Source organism: Equus quagga, chromosome 10 (genome assembly GCF_021613505.1).
Source record: "Equus quagga isolate Etosha38 chromosome 10, UCLA_HA_Equagga_1.0, whole genome shotgun sequence".
Classification (NCBI taxonomy): domain Eukaryota; kingdom Metazoa; phylum Chordata; class Mammalia; order Perissodactyla; family Equidae; genus Equus; species Equus quagga.
This window is the reverse complement of record NC_060276.1, coordinates 91,994,887-92,014,488: the sequence shown is the minus strand read 5'-3', so window position 1 is coordinate 92,014,488 and position 19,602 is coordinate 91,994,887. Positions and strand designations below refer to the sequence as shown.

The following is a 19,602-nucleotide window of genomic DNA, read 5'->3' as shown; positions in this document are numbered from 1 at the left end:
CCAGAGAAAATTACCAAGCTGTAAGCCCAATTGAACAACTCCAAAGGGCAATGTGGGGGCTCTCAGGATTCCGGGGGTCATCCTTGGAAGGCAGGTATGGACCATGGCACGTTGGAGGGGAGCTGGATATAAAGATGTGTCAGGGGTTCCCGAGACCACTCCCAGGTTTGATGATTCACTAATAGGACTCACAGGACTCCACATGAAGTCGTAATCAGCAAAGAGAAAAGGCGTATGCGGCGAAGTTCTGAAGAATCCAGGCTTAGGCTTCCAAGTGTTCTTTCTCAGTGGAGTCACACAGGATGTGCTTAATTCCTCCAGCAATGAGTTGTGACAACACTTGTGAAATGCTGTCTACCCGGGAAGCTCATTTAGAGACTCAACTGGTCGCAGACCAAAATTCCAGGCTTCCAGAAAGAAAGCAGGTGTTCAGCATAAGCCATATTGTTTTTACAAATAGTTTAGTCACAGTGAAGCACTTATATCTGTTCTGGGAAAGATGAACATACTCCTGAAATCCAAGTTCTCAGATGCCAGCCCAGGGGGCCAACCTTGTAAGCAGGCATTTCTAAGGATAGCAGTCTCAGGCCTGCTCTGTTACCCCTTTTCTACGTAATAAATGATCTAGGTTCAGTAAGCAACTCAGTGAAGCTGTTTTTAGTGTCCTAAGATAGGCAAATGAATGGATTCCAAGTACAGCTTGGTCCACCTACCTCTCAGCTAAATATCAGAGGGCTTCAGAGTCAATATAATCATTTAGACTAGCATGGAAAGGGGTCATGTCATCTAAAGCCTCAGTAGATGTGTTTCAAGACTCTGGTAGTACCTTGTACACCTCAATCTTGTACATTTCTGAGTCTGCCGTGATGCCCCTGCTCCAAGAGGCTCCTAGGCTACTCGAGGAAAGGTGTTGGGTAGAATTGCTATTGTGACTTCAGGTTGTTATTTTCTATTTCTTCTTTTTTACCATTTTTCTTCATTCACCCATTACCATTGACTCCACTCATCAGAAGTCCTGACATCTGAATGGGGAGGAGCATAGCCCTATAATATTTTATGAAACCATTAATCATAATAATAGATTACATTTATTGAGTAGTATAATATGTCAGTTCCTTGTATGTATCAACCAATTTAATCCTCCCAATGCCGTAAGTTAGATACTGTTATTGTCCCAGGTTTACAGATGAGGAAACTGAGGCATAGACAGGTTAACTTAAGTTCTTGAGTTCACCGAAACCATTGAGGCCTGGAGTGATTCAAAACCAGTTGGCTTGACTCCAGAGCCCATACTCTTTACCACATGGTTCACTGCTTCTCTCTTATTGAAGGCCCAGGGTTATATTGCAAGGTATCCTTTTATGTAGACTGCATTCTCTTTGGTTCTGTCTCTTATGCTCACTTACCTATTCCCTTTGCCCCTTTTATTCGTGGAGTCCCTGAGCATTTCTTGCAAAGTAGATGTTTTTGAACAATTGCTTTCATCTTTTATCATCTACAGTTACGTCAAGTCATACCTTCTCCCTGACAAGTCCAGAAACAATAAGCGCAAGACCAAAATCAGAACAGGCACCAATCCAGAATTCAATGAAACACTCAAGGTAAATAAATACTCTCTCACAGTAACTCAAGTGATGCTGTCACAACCTCATCAGTTTTGAAGTAACTACAGAGAATTTGCCTGTCAAGGCTTACGTATATTTTAGAAAAGTAGAATTTCAATAAATTAATGTAATACCCTTGGCTTTTCTAACAGTTTTTCAAAAGGAAAAAATGTAAGCCACTCTTACTCTATTTCTCTGCCGCTGCTGAAATTGCACCTTAAGTAGAGATGATCTTGCAAAATTACATCTGAGCTGGTACATCTTGTCAAAAAATATGTTTCACCCTTGGGAAAACTCTGTTTTTTCTAGTTCCCCTTAAAAGAATTTTGTCATAATTTTGACACTAACTTAGCAGGTCACTTTGTACATGCTCATTGTTCTGCTAACACACCATGAATATGTGCTTTTCCTTGTTAAGGTTTCAGAATTTGGCTAAATTTAGGCATGTGGTTAATGAACAGTGGAGCTGCAGGGCTGGATTTGAGAAATATCAAAGAAAGTGGCCTAGATAAGATATGTATGGCCAGGTCCCAATCGTGGAGAAATTACTTTTTCCCATGGGCTTCCATGTAACAACCCCTTCTTCCATCCTGGACCAATCTAGCCTGGTAAGAAAGATCTGGAGACACTGGAATGTAGAAGTTATTGCTAGTCACAGGAAGATTTATAGACCTGTGCACAGAGTGATGAAGTCAGAGTCCACCATAGCAGGAAGTTGGTGATGGGGACATGTGTCAGTGGGGTTATGTGTGGAAGCAGGAACCAATATCAAGATAAATCAAAATGAGAATGAATAAATACAGAGGGTGAATCCAGTGACCATAACAGGATAGCAAAGATGAGCCCAAGCAGAATAGATAGTGACATGGCAAATTCAGGAAGCAGGGAGCCAAGGTTAGTCAGGCCAGGAAGAGCAAAGGCAGGTATAGATGCAAATCCAAGATCAGCAGTCAGTCAGTCAGTCTGAAGCGAGTCCCAGGTGGTAGTTGCATAGAACAAGTAGGGTTGAGAGTGTGTGGACATGTGGCCCTGGATAACGTTCTGCTGAAAAAGGAAAAGCTACCCCAGCAATATTTTCTTTCTGCTCCATCTATGTATATATCTATTCACCCCTGCACTTAGGTTGGACTTTATGAAGTTTGGTGTTTGTAAGTTTCTCACTATCAATACTCTTCTGGATTTGGGGATTCTCGTTATGAATAAAATAAGACAGAGAAATTAGAGAACTGATGCATTAAATCTTGAACTCACAGAGTAGATGTTGAAATAGTAATTAGGCAAATCAAAAACGGATAAAACTTGAGACAAACTTCATCACCTAACACTTTTTATGTTATATCTGAAGTTGATTGACTCCACCCGAAATAATTTGTTGATATATATTTCAGTGCTAGGTCTAACATAAAATGAGTTCATGGAATAGGATCTCAGTTGTAGCAGAAAGAAAGAAAAATAAAGTGTTTTTCATGTTTGTTTTGTTCATATTACTGATGCATGTGATCTGGTATATGGTGGAAATAAATTTCAACCCATCCTAGAATTGAGCAAAGCCCTTCTTGTGGAGTGTGATGTTGTAAATCTCATTTGCAGTACACCATCAGCCATACCCAGCTAGAAACAAGAACTCTGCAGCTCTCAGTCTGGCATTATGATCGATTTGGACGTAACAGCTTTCTTGGGGAGGTGGAGATTCCTTTTGACTCATGGAACTTTGAAAATCCAAGTGATGAGTGGTTTGTGCTTCAGCCCAAGGTAGGAAATGCTTCCAGATTGGTCACACAGTTACGCAAGGAGACAAGTTATGAGAAAAATTGATGTCATAGGCCTAAAGAATCTGAAGACTTCCGGTTTTCAAGTGATAACCTGAAAAGATTAGTGCAGCTAATTTTGGAATAATATAAGAATTGTAAATTTATTCTTTTGGATATCCTTCTTCAATACAGACTGTCGATATAACGCAAGCCACATAATCAGATATATTATTATTTGACTTACTAAAATTTTATCATTTGAAAGTCTCCATGAGTAAACAAAAGGAATATATTATATGATCCTATTAGAAAGAGAAAGGATTCGTCTTCGCATAGGCAAAAACAAATCCATAGAGCAAGATCAGTCTCAGAGCATTCTCTCTATTCCTCATTCTCCATGATTCAGATGTGAGCAGGAATGGTCTTGCCTTGGTTCACGTGAGAAAGTGACCAGTAGCTGAAGTATCTGGTTTCCTGCATTCTACTTTTGAGGTTCATAACCCGGATTCATAACACATAAACTATTTTTTAATGCTGTAACAGTGGTTTATAACATTATATAAATTTCAGGTGTCCATCATATTTTGATTTCTGTGTAGATTACGTCATGTTCACCACCCAAAGACTAATTAAAATCCATCACCACACACATGTGCCTAATTACCCCTTTCGCCCTCCTACCCCCACCCTTGCTCTCTGGTAACCACCAATCCAATCTCTGTCTCTATGTGATTGTTTGTTGCTGCTTTTATCTTCTACTTATGAGTGAGATCATATGGTATTTGACTTTCTCCCTCTGACTTCTTTCATTTAGCATAATACCCTCAAGGTCCATCCGTGTTGTCACAAATGGCCATATTTCATCCTTTCTTATGGCTGGGTAGCATTCGGTATAGATGCCACATCTTCTTTATCCATTTGTCCCTTGATGGGCACCTAGGTTGCTTCCAAGTCTTGGCTATTGTGAATAATGCTGCAATGAACATAGGAGTGCACGTATCTTTATGCATTCATGTTTTCATATTCTTTGGGTAAATACCCAGCGGTGGAATAGCTGGATCATATGGTAGTTCTATTCTTAATTTTTTGAGAATCTCCATACTGTTTTCCACAGTGGCTGCATAAGTTTGCACTCCCACCCGCAGTGTATGAGAGTTCTCTTCTCTCTACATCCTCTTCAACACTTGTTACTTCCTTTCTTGTTAATTATAGCCATTCTGATGGGAGTGAGGTGATATCTCATTGTAGTTTTGACTTGCATTTCCCTAATAGTTAATGATCTTGAACATCTTTTCATGTGCCTGTTGGCCATCTGTATATCTTCTTTGGAGAAATATCTGTTCAGATCTTTTGCCCATTTTTTAATTGCATTGTTGTTGAGACATATGAGTTCTTTGTATATTTTGGGTATTAACTCCTTATCAGATATATGGTTTGCAAATATCTTCTCCCAGTTATTAAGTTGTCTTTTCGTTCTGTTGATGGTTTCCTTTGCTTTGCAGAAACTTTTTAGTTTGATGTAGTCCCATTTGTTTATTTTTTCTATTGTTTCCCTTGTCCCGTCAGACATGGTACTTGAAAATATGCTGCTGACTGGTGGTGCAGCAGTTAACTGTGCACGTTCCACTTCGCGGCCCAGGGTTGGCAGTTTGGAGCCAGGTGTGGACCTGCACACCACTTGTCAGGCCATGCTGTGGCAGGCATCCCACAAATAAAGTAGAGGAAGATGGGCACAGGTGTAAGCTCAGGGCCAGTCTTCCTCAGCAAAAAGAAGAGGATTGATGGCAGGTGTTAGCTCATGGCTAGTTTTCCTCAAAAAATAAAATAAAATAAATAAAAGTTACCATCACAAGAAAATATTTTGAAACTATGTATGGTGATTGATGTTAACTAGAATTACTGTGGTGATTGTTTTGCAATATATACAAATATCAAATCATTGTTTACACTTGAAACTAATATAAAGTTATATGTCGATTATACCTCAATAAAAAGAGATTAATAAAAAAAAGAGACTATGCTGCTGAGACCAATGTGAAAGAGCATACTGCCTATGTTTTCTTCTAGAAGTTTCATGATTTCAGGTCTTACATTCAAGTATTTAACCCATTTTGGGTTGATTTTTGTGCATGATGTAAGGGAATGGTCTACTTTCATCCTTTTGCATGTGGCTGTCCAGTTTTCCCAAGACCATTTATTGAAGAGACTTTCATTTCTCCATTGTATGTTCTTGGCTCCCCTGTTGAAAATTAGCTGTCCATAGATGTGTGGGTTTATTTTTGGGCTCTCAATTCTGTTCCATTGATCTGTGTGTCTATTTTTGTGCCAGTATCATGCTGTTTTGGTTGCTATAGCTTTGTAGTATATGTTTAAATCAGGGAGTGTGATGCCTCCAGCTTTGTTCTTTTTTCTCAGGATTCCTTTGGCTATTCCGGGCCGTTTGTTGTTCCATATAAATTTTAGGATTCTTTGTTCTATTTCTGTGAAAAAACATTGTTAGAAATTTGATAGGGATTGCATTGAATCTGTAGATTGCTTTAGGAAGTATGGACATTTTAACCGTGTTAGTTCTTCTAATCCAAGAGCATGGAATATCTTTCCATTTCTTTGTGTCTTCTATTTATTTCAGCAATGTTTTGTAGTTTTCAGTGTACAGATCTTTCACCTCTTTGGTTAAGTTTATTCCTAGGTATTTTATTCTTTTTGTTGCAATTGTAAATGGGATTGTATTCTTAATTTCTCTTTCTGCTACTTTGTTGTTAGTGTATAGAAACACAACTGATCTTTGCATGTTGATTTTGTATCCTGCAACTTTACCATACTCGTTTATTATTTCTAAAGGTTTTTTGGTGGATTCTTTAGGGTTTTCTATATATAAAGTCATGTCATCTGCAAATAGTGACAGTTTCACTTCTTCCTTTCCAATTTGGATCCCTTCTATTTCTTTTTCTTGCCTGGTTGCTCTGGCTAGGACTTCCAATACTATGTTAAATAAGAGTGGTGACGATGGCCATCCTTGTCTGGTTCCTGTTCTTAGAGGGATGGCTTTCAGTTTTTCTACATTGAGAGTGATATTAGCTGTGGGTTTGTCATAGATGGCCTTTATTATGTTAAGGCACTTTCCTTCCATACCCATTTTATTCAGTTTTTATCATAAATGTATGCTGTATCTTGTCAAATACTTTCTCTGCATCTATTGAGATGATCAAGTGATTTTTATTCTTCATTTTGTTAATGTGGTGTATCACGCATAACCCAGGTCTTGAGTTATATTCAGAAAAACAATCTCAAAGCTTGTTCTATAAATTAAATGCCAATATAAAATGTTCTAAACTAGACCAACAGTACTTTGGATTCACTCTATGCAACTGGAGTCTCTCCAGAGTTATTTTTTAAGTCAAAAGTGAGGTGAAATAAGGTCACATTTATGTGAGCAAAGATTGTTCTTTAGATAGAGAGGCAAAAAGAACCATGATGATAAAGATAGTGGACTCAAATCAGGCTTCCTGGGTTAAACCCTCGCTTCACAACTGTGCCTCTGGCAAATTGCTTACCTTCCCAGGCCTTGGTGTTCTCATTGGTGATATAATAATTGGACAGAGCTTATAGGGATGCTGTGGGGCTTGAATAAGCATTCTATGTGGTGCTCACAGTATTGTGTCAGGCACATTGTAAAACTCTCAATAAATGCTAGGTAGTATTTATATTAGCTTGGAGTCCTTCTATTGCAGTTGACAGAAACTTCCACTCATACTGCTTAAAAGATAAAAGGAAATTATTGGCCAGTGATTATCAAGCATGGCTTGATCCAGATGTTCAAATCTTATCAAGGCCCTGGAGTATCTTGGTTTCTCTTTGCTGTGTTGGCTTTATTTTCAGACTTCACACAGTGCTGACCACCCTTGCTAGCTCCAGGTATGCTTCTCTTGGAATAGCTGCAAGCCTCTCATCCTTGTACCACACTATCCAGGGTAGCGGAGACTTCCTCCTCCTCCACCAGTCTGATCAGTGCCCTGAGCATGGTTCTCCTAATTCTAATTACGTTATTTGCCCATCCTGAGCTAATCACAGTGGCCAGGAAGGTGAGATGCATTGGCTGGCTTAAGGCAATCAGAACATACCCTGGTCCTGAAGGTGGTATTGTGCCAAAGGAAATCCAGGTACAGTAGTACTAAAGGAATGATGCTAGACAGCAAGAGCAAGCGTTGATCATCACCACCAACAACAAATGTTGATCATCATTAACGGCAGTATTTTTCACATCTAATGGTTATAACCACCACTGTGGGGTAGGTATCTTTATCCCCAATTTATATGAGGAGACTGGGACTCAGAAGTTAAATACAACTTTCTGGTGGGATTTTATAACTGTTGACCTCAATCTTGGTGTAAGTAACTCATGGAAAATCTTTAGGAGGTGTAATTGGGCTGTGGATGAAATAGAATAAAAATCCTTAAATATAAAATAACTGCAAGCTGATGATTAACATAAATATGATAGAGATAAGAGTACAATATTAACAACAAATAAGTCCACAATAGCATGACATTCCCTGGACATTAAATATAGGAAGTATTTGGTCATTACAGCACTAAATCTCCTAGAATTGAGTGAAAAGCCTCACCCTAAAGGATAGCACTTAATATGACTTAACAGTCTCCTGTCTTGTTTCCTTTATGTATAATGGTTGAGCATCATAGAATCATAGTTAGAAAATGTCCAAGACATCATATGATGCATGATACAGATGAAGCGCAAGTAACATGCATCTTAGTATGTAAAACTAATTTGTCTGTCCTAAGTTTAATATTGAAGCACATAGGGGCTCTTTGGAAACCAGCTTGGAGGGTTTCCAGTAAGTTTCCTGGAAATGGTCGAGAGATTTGTGCTGGGATGTTATCTAAGCTCTCCCAGGCCTCTCCCAGGCATCCTCTGTGCTTAGGGGCCAGCAACTTTCCAAGGTAATCGCCTTCACATTGCCATTGAGTGGTTTCACTTTCTATCATAAGGGAGAAGCATCTCTCTGAGCCTGCTCGAGGTAGAAGAGTTCTGATTGTGTTTAATGTCTGTGGAACTCCGTTGGTCCTCTGCCAGATCCCCATGGAATCTTTTTATGTATGTATGTATGTATGTATGTATTGGTGAGGAAGATTGACCCTGAGCTAACATCTGTTGCCAGTCTCCCTCTATTTTGTACATGGGACGCCACCACAGCATGGCTTGATGAATGTTGTGTAGATCCATTCCCGAGATCCTAACCCACAAACCCTGGGTGGCCAAAGTGGAGTATGTGAACTTAACCACTACACCACCTGGCTGGCCCCGCCTTGGAATCCTTTAACCATGTGGGTTAGGAGTTTTGCCTCCAATATCCTCCACCTGAGACTCTCTTTTGAAGACTGTTCTCAGGCTAATCTAGCTTTTTCCCACATGGGCAGAGAGCCAGAATTTCCTAGGAGCTTATGTCACAACGCAATCCTTAGCCAATAACTGATAGATGGGGGAGTCTGAAACTCAATTCCCTTACTGACAGTGGTAAAAGTCCAAGATGTTACTTCTACTCCAGAGCTCCCTGCTGGATCAGGCGGTGCCCTTGCCTGGCTTCCTCCCCTTCCCTGGCCTCTTTCCCCCACCCCTTCACTGGTCTATCCTGGGAGCACTTCCTTAATAAGCCACTTGCATAAGAATCCTCACCTCAGAGTCAGCTTCTAGGGAACCCAACATAAGTTAGTGTCTCTAATCCATGTCATCTTTCTCTGCCAAGCTTCCTCTGGCACATATAGAGGAAAGGCTGCAGATTCGGACTTGCTTAGATACCATGCCTTCCAAAAATACAGTGGACAGGTGCAAAAACATGCTCTATACACTGCGTCCTTCATTGGTGGCTTATCCTCAGGCCAAGCTGGACACTGTGTGGTTGATTATCAGCCAGCTAATGAGAAGTGTCACTTCATTCTCAGTCTCCTGTCTCAGGCATTTCAACACAATAGTCACTTCATCAGGCACAGCTATAGTATGAGCAGCCCAAGACTTGATGTTTCTTGTGGATTATCCAGTTGAGAAGGTGAAGTGTGAGCTACAGGGAGTAATTTTCTTAGTCATAGAGGATCAGAATTAATAGTTCTTAAGCATTTGGAAATACTGACATCATTGTGCAGTGGGAATACTAGAAAGACAGAGTGCCTTATTGCTTTATTGACTCTGTGTTAGTGAAAGTCCCTCAACGCCTATCTTGTTTTTGCTAGGTCTTGCAGCACTAAGCCAGTAAAGAGGCTGGTGCAGACAAAGAACTGAAGATGCCAGTCGTACTGTAAAGTGGTTTCATGCTATAACTTCCATTTTACTGCATGATGTGGGGTTGTTTATTAGCTACAACTCATTATCTTTCTGAAAGGCATGTTAGATAGTTAGACAGGAAGGGTTTGTCAGTATGAATTGCCTTTCATGCATTCCCAGAAGGTACTATTATAAAAACAAGGACCTTTGAAAATCAACAGCAAGCTTAAGTGGTTTTCCAAGGAAACCTCTGTTCCGCCTTCAGGCAGAGAGTAGATGTTAAGTTTCTGGGGAATTATTACCTAGCTAAAAGGCTCTCTCTTTATTTGGCAGTTTTGGCAGACTTTTGTCCATGATTTATTACCCTACCTTAGACCTGTAAATGTCCTGGGAACTCTGCTTCCTACTCTGATGGAAAGTGAATCTCTCTCTTTTCAAAAAGCAGAAGGCAATGAGTGTGATCTGATTATGCCGGACCCCTGCTCAGTCAGATACCCTCACTGCTGCTTTTGGATATGGTTTGAAGCATATCCTGCCACTCAGTGTTCCCTTAATGTGACCCAGCCTTCTGTAGCAGAGGAGGATGTCAGTGCTCGCTCTACCCACATCCCTGTTCTCATGCATGTGTGGCTCCCAATGACTTTTACTCCCAGCAGCCCACACCTGCCAATCTTTGTAGGAGAGGAACCCTCAGCCTGCTGGAGTAGGCTTGGTCTGTGGTCATAGAAAGCCAAAATATCCTGGGTATTTAAGACTTGTGGGGCTTGAGAGCAGAGCTCTCCATCAATGACTGATGGGTAAGGAGCATAAACACTCTCACTCCCTTGCCTCTGATTGGGACAGCTCTGCGGTGTCACCTCCCTTGTCTGCAGAGCACCTCTATGGGACTGAGCAAAAGTAACTCTCTGGGGAACTTTACCTGATGTCACAACCTTGTTAAGCCTCTCTTTGCTTTGTGGTCCCACTTCCCCACTACCCTTCCTAACAAAACGCTGTAACATAAATTCATGTCTTAGAGTCTTCCAGAGAACCCTGAGTAGACGTCTTGTTTCCATTTTCCTTGCTACTACCTCCCTGCACACAAACCTCTAATCACACCTGACTTGCTATCAGTCCTTAAACACATGCTACACAGTCCCCACTGTGTTTTGCTCATGCTGCTTTCTTAACCCAGACTAACCTTCTCACTCCATCTTCATCTGTCATCATCTCTCCCATCCTTTTAAGGACCAGACGAGGGCCACATCTTTCCCAATCTGGATTACTCTCTCTCTCTTCCCTCAGTAGTTTCTTTGTACTTATATTGGAGCAACTGTCATTGTTTATATGACATTGAGCTTGCTGCACAGTAGCAGCCCTCTTCTCTCAGCAATCAGGACCAATAGGAGGTCAGTTAATACAGGAAGTCACAAAAATCACGCACGTACAAACATACACTGCCAATACATTTCTTAATCATTTATTTTAACTTAAATGTGCATTCATTTTCAAGTCTTCTAATATACGGACAATTCATTTTGTTTAAGTGTGGTTTCAGTGATTAAAATTCTGTCATACCTGCCTGGCATAAATTATAACCCTAATGCATCATAATCAACAATTTCTAGTTTGAGTTTCTCTAAAGTGAAACAAGAACTTAAGAATATTAACAAAGTAAACCAAATGCAAAATATTTCTAAATATTCATATTTTTTTCTCACCTCTTACAGCTTCAAGACCAAATATAATTCAATGGCAAATTTATTTTCAAATCTTTAGCTCTTCTAAAGTATTCAACTTAATTTTTTTGTTTTTCTGGTGAGGAAAATTGTCCCTGAGCTAACATCCATGCCAGTCTTCCTCTATTTTGTATGTGGGATGCTGCTACAGCATGGCTTGATGAGCAGTGTGCAGGTCTGCACCTGGGATCCGAACCTGTAAACCCCAGGCTGCCAAAGTAGAGTACATGAACCCAACCACTAGGCCACCGGTCTGGCCCAAGTTAATTTTTATAGTAACAGCTGTCTTTTTGTACTCTTCATTTTATGTGATATTAAATTATATAATTAGAACCACAAATATACGTGGCATAAAGAGCTTGGGGGGAGCTAATGCAGCGGACTTTTGGTGAGCATGCAGTTCAACTGATGGGAGCAGGCACGCATGGTGATTGTATAGAGGATCCTGCTCTTCATTGGGAATGGAGAGCATTAATCTGATGAGTCAATTAAATAAGGGCAGAATAGTAGAGCTTTTATCCAATATTATGTCTCCTGGATAGACTGAAAACTCATTGAAAAGCAGCATCTGTGTCTTATGTGTCCCTACAGCACTTAGCAGAATGCCTTAAAAGCATAACTGCAAGAGGGCATTCCATATGTGTTAGTAGAATTGAATATTTGAATTGAATTCTGCTACCTTTTTCTGAGCAGGAGTTGGTTGAATAATGTAAAATGGTGGTGTGCCAGGAGAGGATGTTGCCTTGGAATTTCCTTGCAAGAGTACCAAAAATATGCCAAGACATTGGATATGTGCAGGCTGCAAGATGATTCCCTTCTCTGAATTTCTTTTGAATGTGATTATAATACCATGAGACTCCATCTTTATTGTTTTCTACTCTCACAAGATTCGAGGACTATATTTATACAAAGTCACCAGTATATTTTAATTTAAGCTAAAACCTCTGGAACATTAATAAATCCCAATAATGCATGTTTTGATCTCTAGTAATATACTCTAGATTAGTATGTGACACTTGCACATATCACTTTTCCTACCAACATATTTTCCTACCCAAAGATCTCGACCAAAAGCAAATAGAACCTGCACTGGTCTGTTCTGAACCTTAGTAGCTTAAAACAACAATATGTTATTATCGCTCGTGATTCTGTGGAGTGACTGCACTCAGCTAGGTGGTTCTCATTTAAGGTCTCTCGTGTGGTTGCAGCTAGATGGTAGACTGAGCCTGAAGTCTTCTGAAGGCTTGACTGGGCTGGTTGTTCAACTTGGCTGTCTCACGCTGGATGTTGGCTGCCAGCTGAGAACTCAGCTAGGCCTACCAACTAGACTACCTACATGTGGCTTGGGTCTCACCCCATGGGTTCCCAGAGGGGGCATCCCAAGAATATCCATTCCAAAAGAGGGAGTAGGAGCTGTTAACCTTAAGGCCTGGGTCCAGAAACTGGCACATTGTTACTTCTGCTGTGTTCTACTAGTCAGAGCAAACAAAGAGCCCACTCATAGCCAAAGGGAGAGGGCAAATACCTCACCTTTCATTGACTATAGTATCAAAAGTAGTGACCTCTTTAATCTGCTATAAGGTGCATTATAATTTTCCATTCATGACATTCACTTAAACTAAAATTTACTGAAATTGTGAAAACAATAAGTCCCTTTACTAGGCACTTGATCTAAAATAATCAGCTTAAATATTAGATGGATAGTCTATTTCACTATCCAATCTCATTTTTTGCCCCTGATAGGAAGGTTGAATAAAATACTTCAAATGATTTTCCCACCCTTACTAATAATTTTAACACCACCAAGAGGAAGGAAAGTCAGACAAAGATTCCTTTACTTTGTAATGGTCTCAATTTTTTTTTTTTTTTTTTTGCTGAGGTTTGAACAGCCTCTGGCTTTGCTGTGAATTGTTGCATTTCTGAATTCTTTCCATCTGCCCTCTCTCACAGGAGAGCAGTTCTCGACCCTTGTCTAAGTGTTCAGGAGTCAAGTTCCTGAAGGCAAAGCCTGAGAAAGTACTCTACTTTTCCTACCCTATTTATGAAAAATCAAAGTTCAGTTGACTCAATGGCAAGTGAGAGACCTACAGAACAGAGGCTCTGGGTATATATTCACATTGAATATGTTTATCTAAACTTTTGATTTGGGGATGGTTGTAGATCCACATGCAGGTATGAGAAATAATACCGAGAGATCTTAGGTACCCATTACCCAGTTTCCCAGGATGGCAACATCTTACAAAGCTGTAGTACAGTGTCACAACCAAGATAGTGACATTGATATAACCCACTAATTTTATTCAGATTTTCTCAGTTTTTATTTGTATGTGTGTGTGTATTTAGTTCTATGCAACTTAATCACATGTATAGCTTTGTGTATCCACTACCACAGCCAAGACACAGAACAGTTCCATCACCTCAAGGATCCCTTGTGCTCTTTTATATTTATTTATTTATTTAATTACTTTTATTGGGGTATAATTGACATACAGCATTATGGTAGTTTCAGGAGTACAAGAGAATGATTTGATACTTGTTTATATTGTGAAATGATCACCACAATAAATCTAGTTAATATCTGCCACCATACACAGTTACAATTTTTTTCTTACAATGAGAGCTTTTAAGATCTACTCTTTTAGCAACTTTCAAATATGCAATAGAGTTTTATTAACCATAGTCACCGTGTTGTACATTACATCCCCATGACTTATTTATTTTATAACTGAAAGTTTGTACCTTTTGACTCCCTTCACCCATTTCACCTGCCCCTCACCCCCCTGCCTCTGGCAAGCACTAATCTGTTTTCTGTATCTATGAGCTTGGTTTGTTATGGGTTTTTTTAGATTCCATATAAGTGAGATCATACGATATTTGTCTTTCCTTGTCTGACTTATTTCACTTAGCATAATGCCCTCAAGCTCACTTGATGTTGTTACAAAGGGCAAGAAGTCATTCTTTTTTATGGCTGCATGATATTCCATTTTGTGTGTGCGTGTGTGTGTGTGTGTGTGTGTGTAGGTATAGATACCAACCACATTTTCTTTATCCGTTCATCCATCGACGGACATTTAGTTTGTTTCCATGTCTTGTATATTGTAAATGATGCTGCAACAAACATGAGGGTACATCTATCTTTTTGTTTTCATTTTCTTTGGAAGAATACCCAGAAGTGGAATGGCTAGGTCATATGCTAGTTCTATTTTTAATTTTTTGAGGACCCTCCATACTGTTTTCCACAGTGGCTGCACCAACTTACATTCCCACCAACAGTGCACAGGGTCTCCTTTTCTCCACATCCTCTCCAACACTTATTTCCTGTCTTTATGATAATAGCCGTAATAACAGGTGTGAGGTGATACCTCATTGTGGTTGTGATTTGTATTTCCCTGATGATTAGTGGTGTTGAACTTTTCATGTACGTCTTGGCCATCTGTATGTCTTTTTTGCAAAAATGTCTATTCAGATCCTCTGCCCACTTTTTAATCAGATTGATTTTTTTTTTTTTTTTACTGAGTTGTATGAGTTTTTTAAAAATATATTTTGGATATTAATCCCTTATCAGATACATTATTTGCAAACATCTCTCCCATTCTGTAGGTTGCCTTTTCATTTTGTTACTGATTTCCTTTGCTGTGCAGCAGCTTTTTGGTTTGGTGAAATTCTACTTGTTTATTTTTGCTCTTGTTACCTTTGATTTGGTGTCAGATTCAAAAAAATCACTTCCGAGACTGATGTCAAGGAGCTGCCTATGTTTTCTTCTAGGAGTTTTATGGTTTGAGGTCTTACATTCAAGTCTTTAATCCATTTTGAGTTGATTTTTGTCTGTGGTGTCAGATAACAATCTATTTTCATTCTTTTGCATGTGCCTGTCCAGTTTTCCCAACACCATCTATTGAACACCATCTACTGTCCTTTCTCCCTTGTATATTCTTGGCTCCTTTGTCATAAATTCATTGACCATATATGCGTGAGTTTATTTCTGGGCTCTCTGTTCTGTCCCATTGATCTATGTGTCTGTTTTTATTCCAATACCATACTGCTTTCATTGCTGTAGCTTTGTGATGCTGTTTGAAATCAGGGAATGTGATGCCTCCAGCTTTGTTCTTCTTAATATTGCTTTGGCTATTTGAGGTATTTTGTGGTCCTGTACAAATTTTAGGATTCTTTGTTCTGTTTCTATGAAAAATGCCATTGGACATTCATAAGGATTGCACTGAATCTGTAGATTGCTTTGGGTAGTATGGACATTTTGACAATATTAATTCTTCCAATCCATGAGCACAGAATATCTTACCATGTATTTCTGTCTACCTTGTGGTTATAACCATCCCCACCTCCCTTCTGCCACCTGCCTCTCTATTCCGTATCTTTTTTGTCATTTCAAGAATGTCATGTAAATGGAATTTTACAGTATATATCCTTTTCAGACTCAATTTTTTCACTCAGCACAACTCTCTAGAGATTCATCCAAGTTGTTGCATGTATCAATAGTCATTCCTTTTTATTGCTGAGTAGTGTTCCAGAATATGACTGTACCACAGTTTGTTTAACCATTCCCCTATTGAAGGACATCTAGGTTGTTTCCAGTTTTCTACTACTACAAATAAAGATGATATGAATATTTGTGTACAGGTTTCTATGTAGACGTGATCTTTCATTTTTCTAGAATAAATGCCCAAGAGTGCAGTTGCTATGTTATATGGTAGTTATATGTTTAGTCTTATAAGAAACTCCCAAACTGTTTTCCAGAGTAGCTACACCATTTTACATTCTCACCAGCAGTATTTGAACTAGTTTTTGCACACTGAATATTAATGATATGAATTACCAATACAGCTTTTAGTAATTAGTAGCCGGCAGCTCAATGTGAATCAAGCATTACCGGCGACTTTTGCTTTCTTGGCCACTTATGAAAGCCTCGAGACATCAAGGACAGACAGGGAGAAGTATTTTCTGGAGCTCTTTTCAGTGGCATATTTATTCCTGTCTCATATCCCAAACTAAAGGTCCAGTCCTCAGTGCATCACAGGCACTCAATATTATGGACTGAATGTGTGTTATATATCTCTTCTCAAATTCCTTTTATTTTAATGTTAAAAATTATATGCAAATATCTTCATAGAGTTTTCCAGCCTGTCTTTTCTCATACCTAAGGTATCTCTTAAATCAATAAGTACTAAAATAGTGGAATGGGAAAGGGTTGTCCATTTAAGCCACCAAGTAAATATTGTACATTCAGACATGGGCTGCAAAATAACAAACCAAGCATTCTCACTTTTTCTTTTCACCTTTCTCCCCTTGGCCAGGTGGAGTTTGCTGCTGACATTGGCCTTCAGTACAAAGGCGAGCTGACGGTTGTTTTACGTTACATTCCCCCAGAGAAGAACCTGATGCTTCCACTAGGACAACTTCAAGGTAGGGTCAAAATCAATGACCTTGATCCAGGACATTCTGTTTTCTAGAAGTGTGGGAATAGGGGTGAGGGATTGGTTGGACTATGTTACTTTTGCATTACACAGATGAAATGTGAAAGGTTACATGTCACTGTCTTTTGAGGAGAGTTGAGAAGTATATACTATATATGGGGGAGGGTGTGGGGTTCTTACAAGGAAAGGACAAAGTTCATAGTTAGAAACCAGACTTGATGGTGAGATTTGTTTCCTGGAAGTCCCAAAGATATAGGATCTTCCCCACTGGGGAGAGGGAAGATAGTCTGCTGAGAGGAGAGGTGTAGAAAGCTGCTGTATGTATTTATGATGTTCACAGCTACTCAGGGAGTCTTGAGGAAGAAGTTGACCTAGAACACAGCATGCGAAGGAAAAATCCAGAGAGGGTCAACTTTTACAGGCAGCTTCCTCTGTCCTTCCATTCACTGTTGGCCTTTTCAGTGTGACCCTGTGCAAATAACTTACTATCTCTGGCCTCAGTTTCCTCATTTCACAGGATTATTATAAGGATTAAATAAGTTCATTCATGTATAGTGCTTAAAAGAATACTAAATAAAGGTAGTGATGGCGGCAGTTATTATTCACGTTGAGTTTATTTTACCAGAATAAAAGTGTGTCATGGGGAAGAGTTTTCTCTCATCCCCAAATGTAATTGTGCCTGGGCTCTATCGCCCTTAGAGCTGGCCTGGCATGGAGTTGACAGTTTACAAGACTAAAATATCAAAAAAGGGAGTTATGGAATTTTCTTTTTTGAAGTCTTGATGTTTGTGTGTGGCTTTCACTATAGCTATTTCTCACCGAGAGCAGAAACGTGGCCAGACAGCTCTCAGGGTCTTTTCCATTTTATTCCTTTATACCCTATGAAAAGATATACCCTGTAGGGGAACATTTAAAGTTTTAAATTTATTCATTTTTTCAACAAACACAAATAAAAGACCTATTCAGAAGGAATCCAATGGCATAAAAGCATTGAAACAGTTTTTACATGGAAAAATATACAGTAATATAAAGACCTGATTCAGGAGCAGATGAAATACATCTTTGCAGATTTCCTTTGTAAATTTTGAAATGGAACCCATGATCTCTCTCTCTCTGTTTCATTTTGATGGCTGATGCAGGAAAGAAGACCTTTAAAAGGGGAAAGAAGAAGGAGTCGGCTGTCATCTCTGGAGGAATATTAGAAGTGTTCATCAAAGAGGCAAAGAATTTGACAGCGGTGAAGTCAGGAGGCACTTCTGATAGCTTCGTGAAGGGGTAATTTTGTTTTAGCTCATTTTAGACGATACTTAATGGGAGATGAAAGGATCCGTGATCCACGAGACAGTGGTAGCTGTGAGGCTTTTGTGTTCTTACTCTAAATGTACTAAGAAAGAGCTGCTGGTGAATGCTGGCTCTTACATCTAATACAATACAAGTATAGAGGGAAGTGCTTATTCTAGCTTTCAGCCTGCTTCCAGCATATTTCACGATTTGCCGTCACACTTCCCTCAGGACTGGCAAATTTTCCTGTGAGATTCGTTTCCTAAAGGAGGAGAAAATGAGATTTTCTATGTGTAATATATTTTTATTGTGCTTTGTTGTCATTTGGTGCTGGCAGTATGCCACAACAACAAAAACATTGGATCCTTGGTATTTTGATCTCTTTGGGGAAATTGTAGGAAGTGGAGTTGTCAGAGCATCCTCACTGGAGATACCCACTGGAGAGTGTTCTGAGGAAGCTCCAGGACTGCCTGCTGGGCATTTATGCCCACTTGGTGGAGCACAGGGCAGTTACTTGAGGGAATGCAGCCCTTTAAATGGACATTCTTGCCTAGCAACCCAAACGACAAATTCCTCTTGATTTGTATTTGAGATTTTTTCCCTGTAATTAGAGGAACTAGAACTGAAAGGATATCTTTCATTCATTCAAACACATACGTAAATGCACATGTACCAAGCGCTAAGTGCTGCAGTTTCAAAAACAAGACGTGGTCCCTGTCCTCACGGAGCACCATAAAGCACATAAGGAAAAACAAATTCCCGTAATGCCAGCCGTGAGGATAATTCTTTGAGTCAGATGACAGTATTGTTCCTCTCCTTGATCCTTCTTAGAAAAGTGTCATTTTCCCTGCAAGGACATGAGTCAAGCCTTTAGCCTCACACATTCTGACTTTGATAAGGCCAGTAATAAGGAGAAACAGATGTCTGGGACTACCCCACTGGTGAGAGTATGTGCCTGAATCTGGTCTATCTGTCCTTCGCTCTTTCTCACTGTAGCTTTAAATACAGAAAAATGCTTTATTTGGATCCTGCCATTGCAATTTACCTTACCAGCCCCGCCATCCTGTTCAGGCCTCTTGCCGCTCACTATTTGGTGGGAAGAGGGGATGGTGCCTCCCCTATGGCCTCGTTGTGGCCTTGCCATGAGACTTAACATCTTTTGAAACAGTTTTCACTTTATCATGGTAAACATTTATGAAGCAGAAATAATACAGTATCTTTATTCTATTTTTAAAAAGCCAAAAATGTTTTCTCTTTTCTTTTCTTTTCTTTTTTTTTTTTTTTTAACCTTTTGACCCCTGCACTCATTTATCCCACCTCCTGCCTCTGGGAACCACCACCATGTTCTCTGTATCTATGAGCTGTTTTTTTTCCTTTAGATTCCACATAGATGGGAGATCATATGGTATTGGTCTTTCTCTATCAGATTTATTTCACTTAGCATAATGCCCTCGAGGTCTGTCCATGTCACAAATGGCAAGATTCCATTCTTTTTTATGGCTGAATAATATTCCTCTGTCTGTGTGTGTGTGTGTGTATGTG

General features: G+C 39.6%; 1 protein-coding gene across 7 annotated transcripts in view; it reads left to right on the top strand.

Annotated features, from left to right (window-relative positions):
- SYTL5 (synaptotagmin like 5) overlaps nucleotides 1-19,602 on the top strand; it is a 261,691-nt gene that overhangs the window by 183,485 nt on the left and 58,604 nt on the right. For all 7 annotated transcript variants that reach the window (XM_046673686.1, XM_046673687.1, XM_046673684.1 and 4 more), the window contains 4 exons: nucleotides 1,502-1,601; nucleotides 3,195-3,356; nucleotides 16,660-16,768; nucleotides 17,919-18,054. In XM_046673686.1, the coding sequence (XP_046529642.1) occupies nucleotides 1,502-1,601; nucleotides 3,195-3,356; nucleotides 16,660-16,768; nucleotides 17,919-18,054 (507 nt within the window). The remainder of the gene's footprint in view (nucleotides 1-1,501; nucleotides 1,602-3,194; nucleotides 3,357-16,659; nucleotides 16,769-17,918; nucleotides 18,055-19,602) is intronic.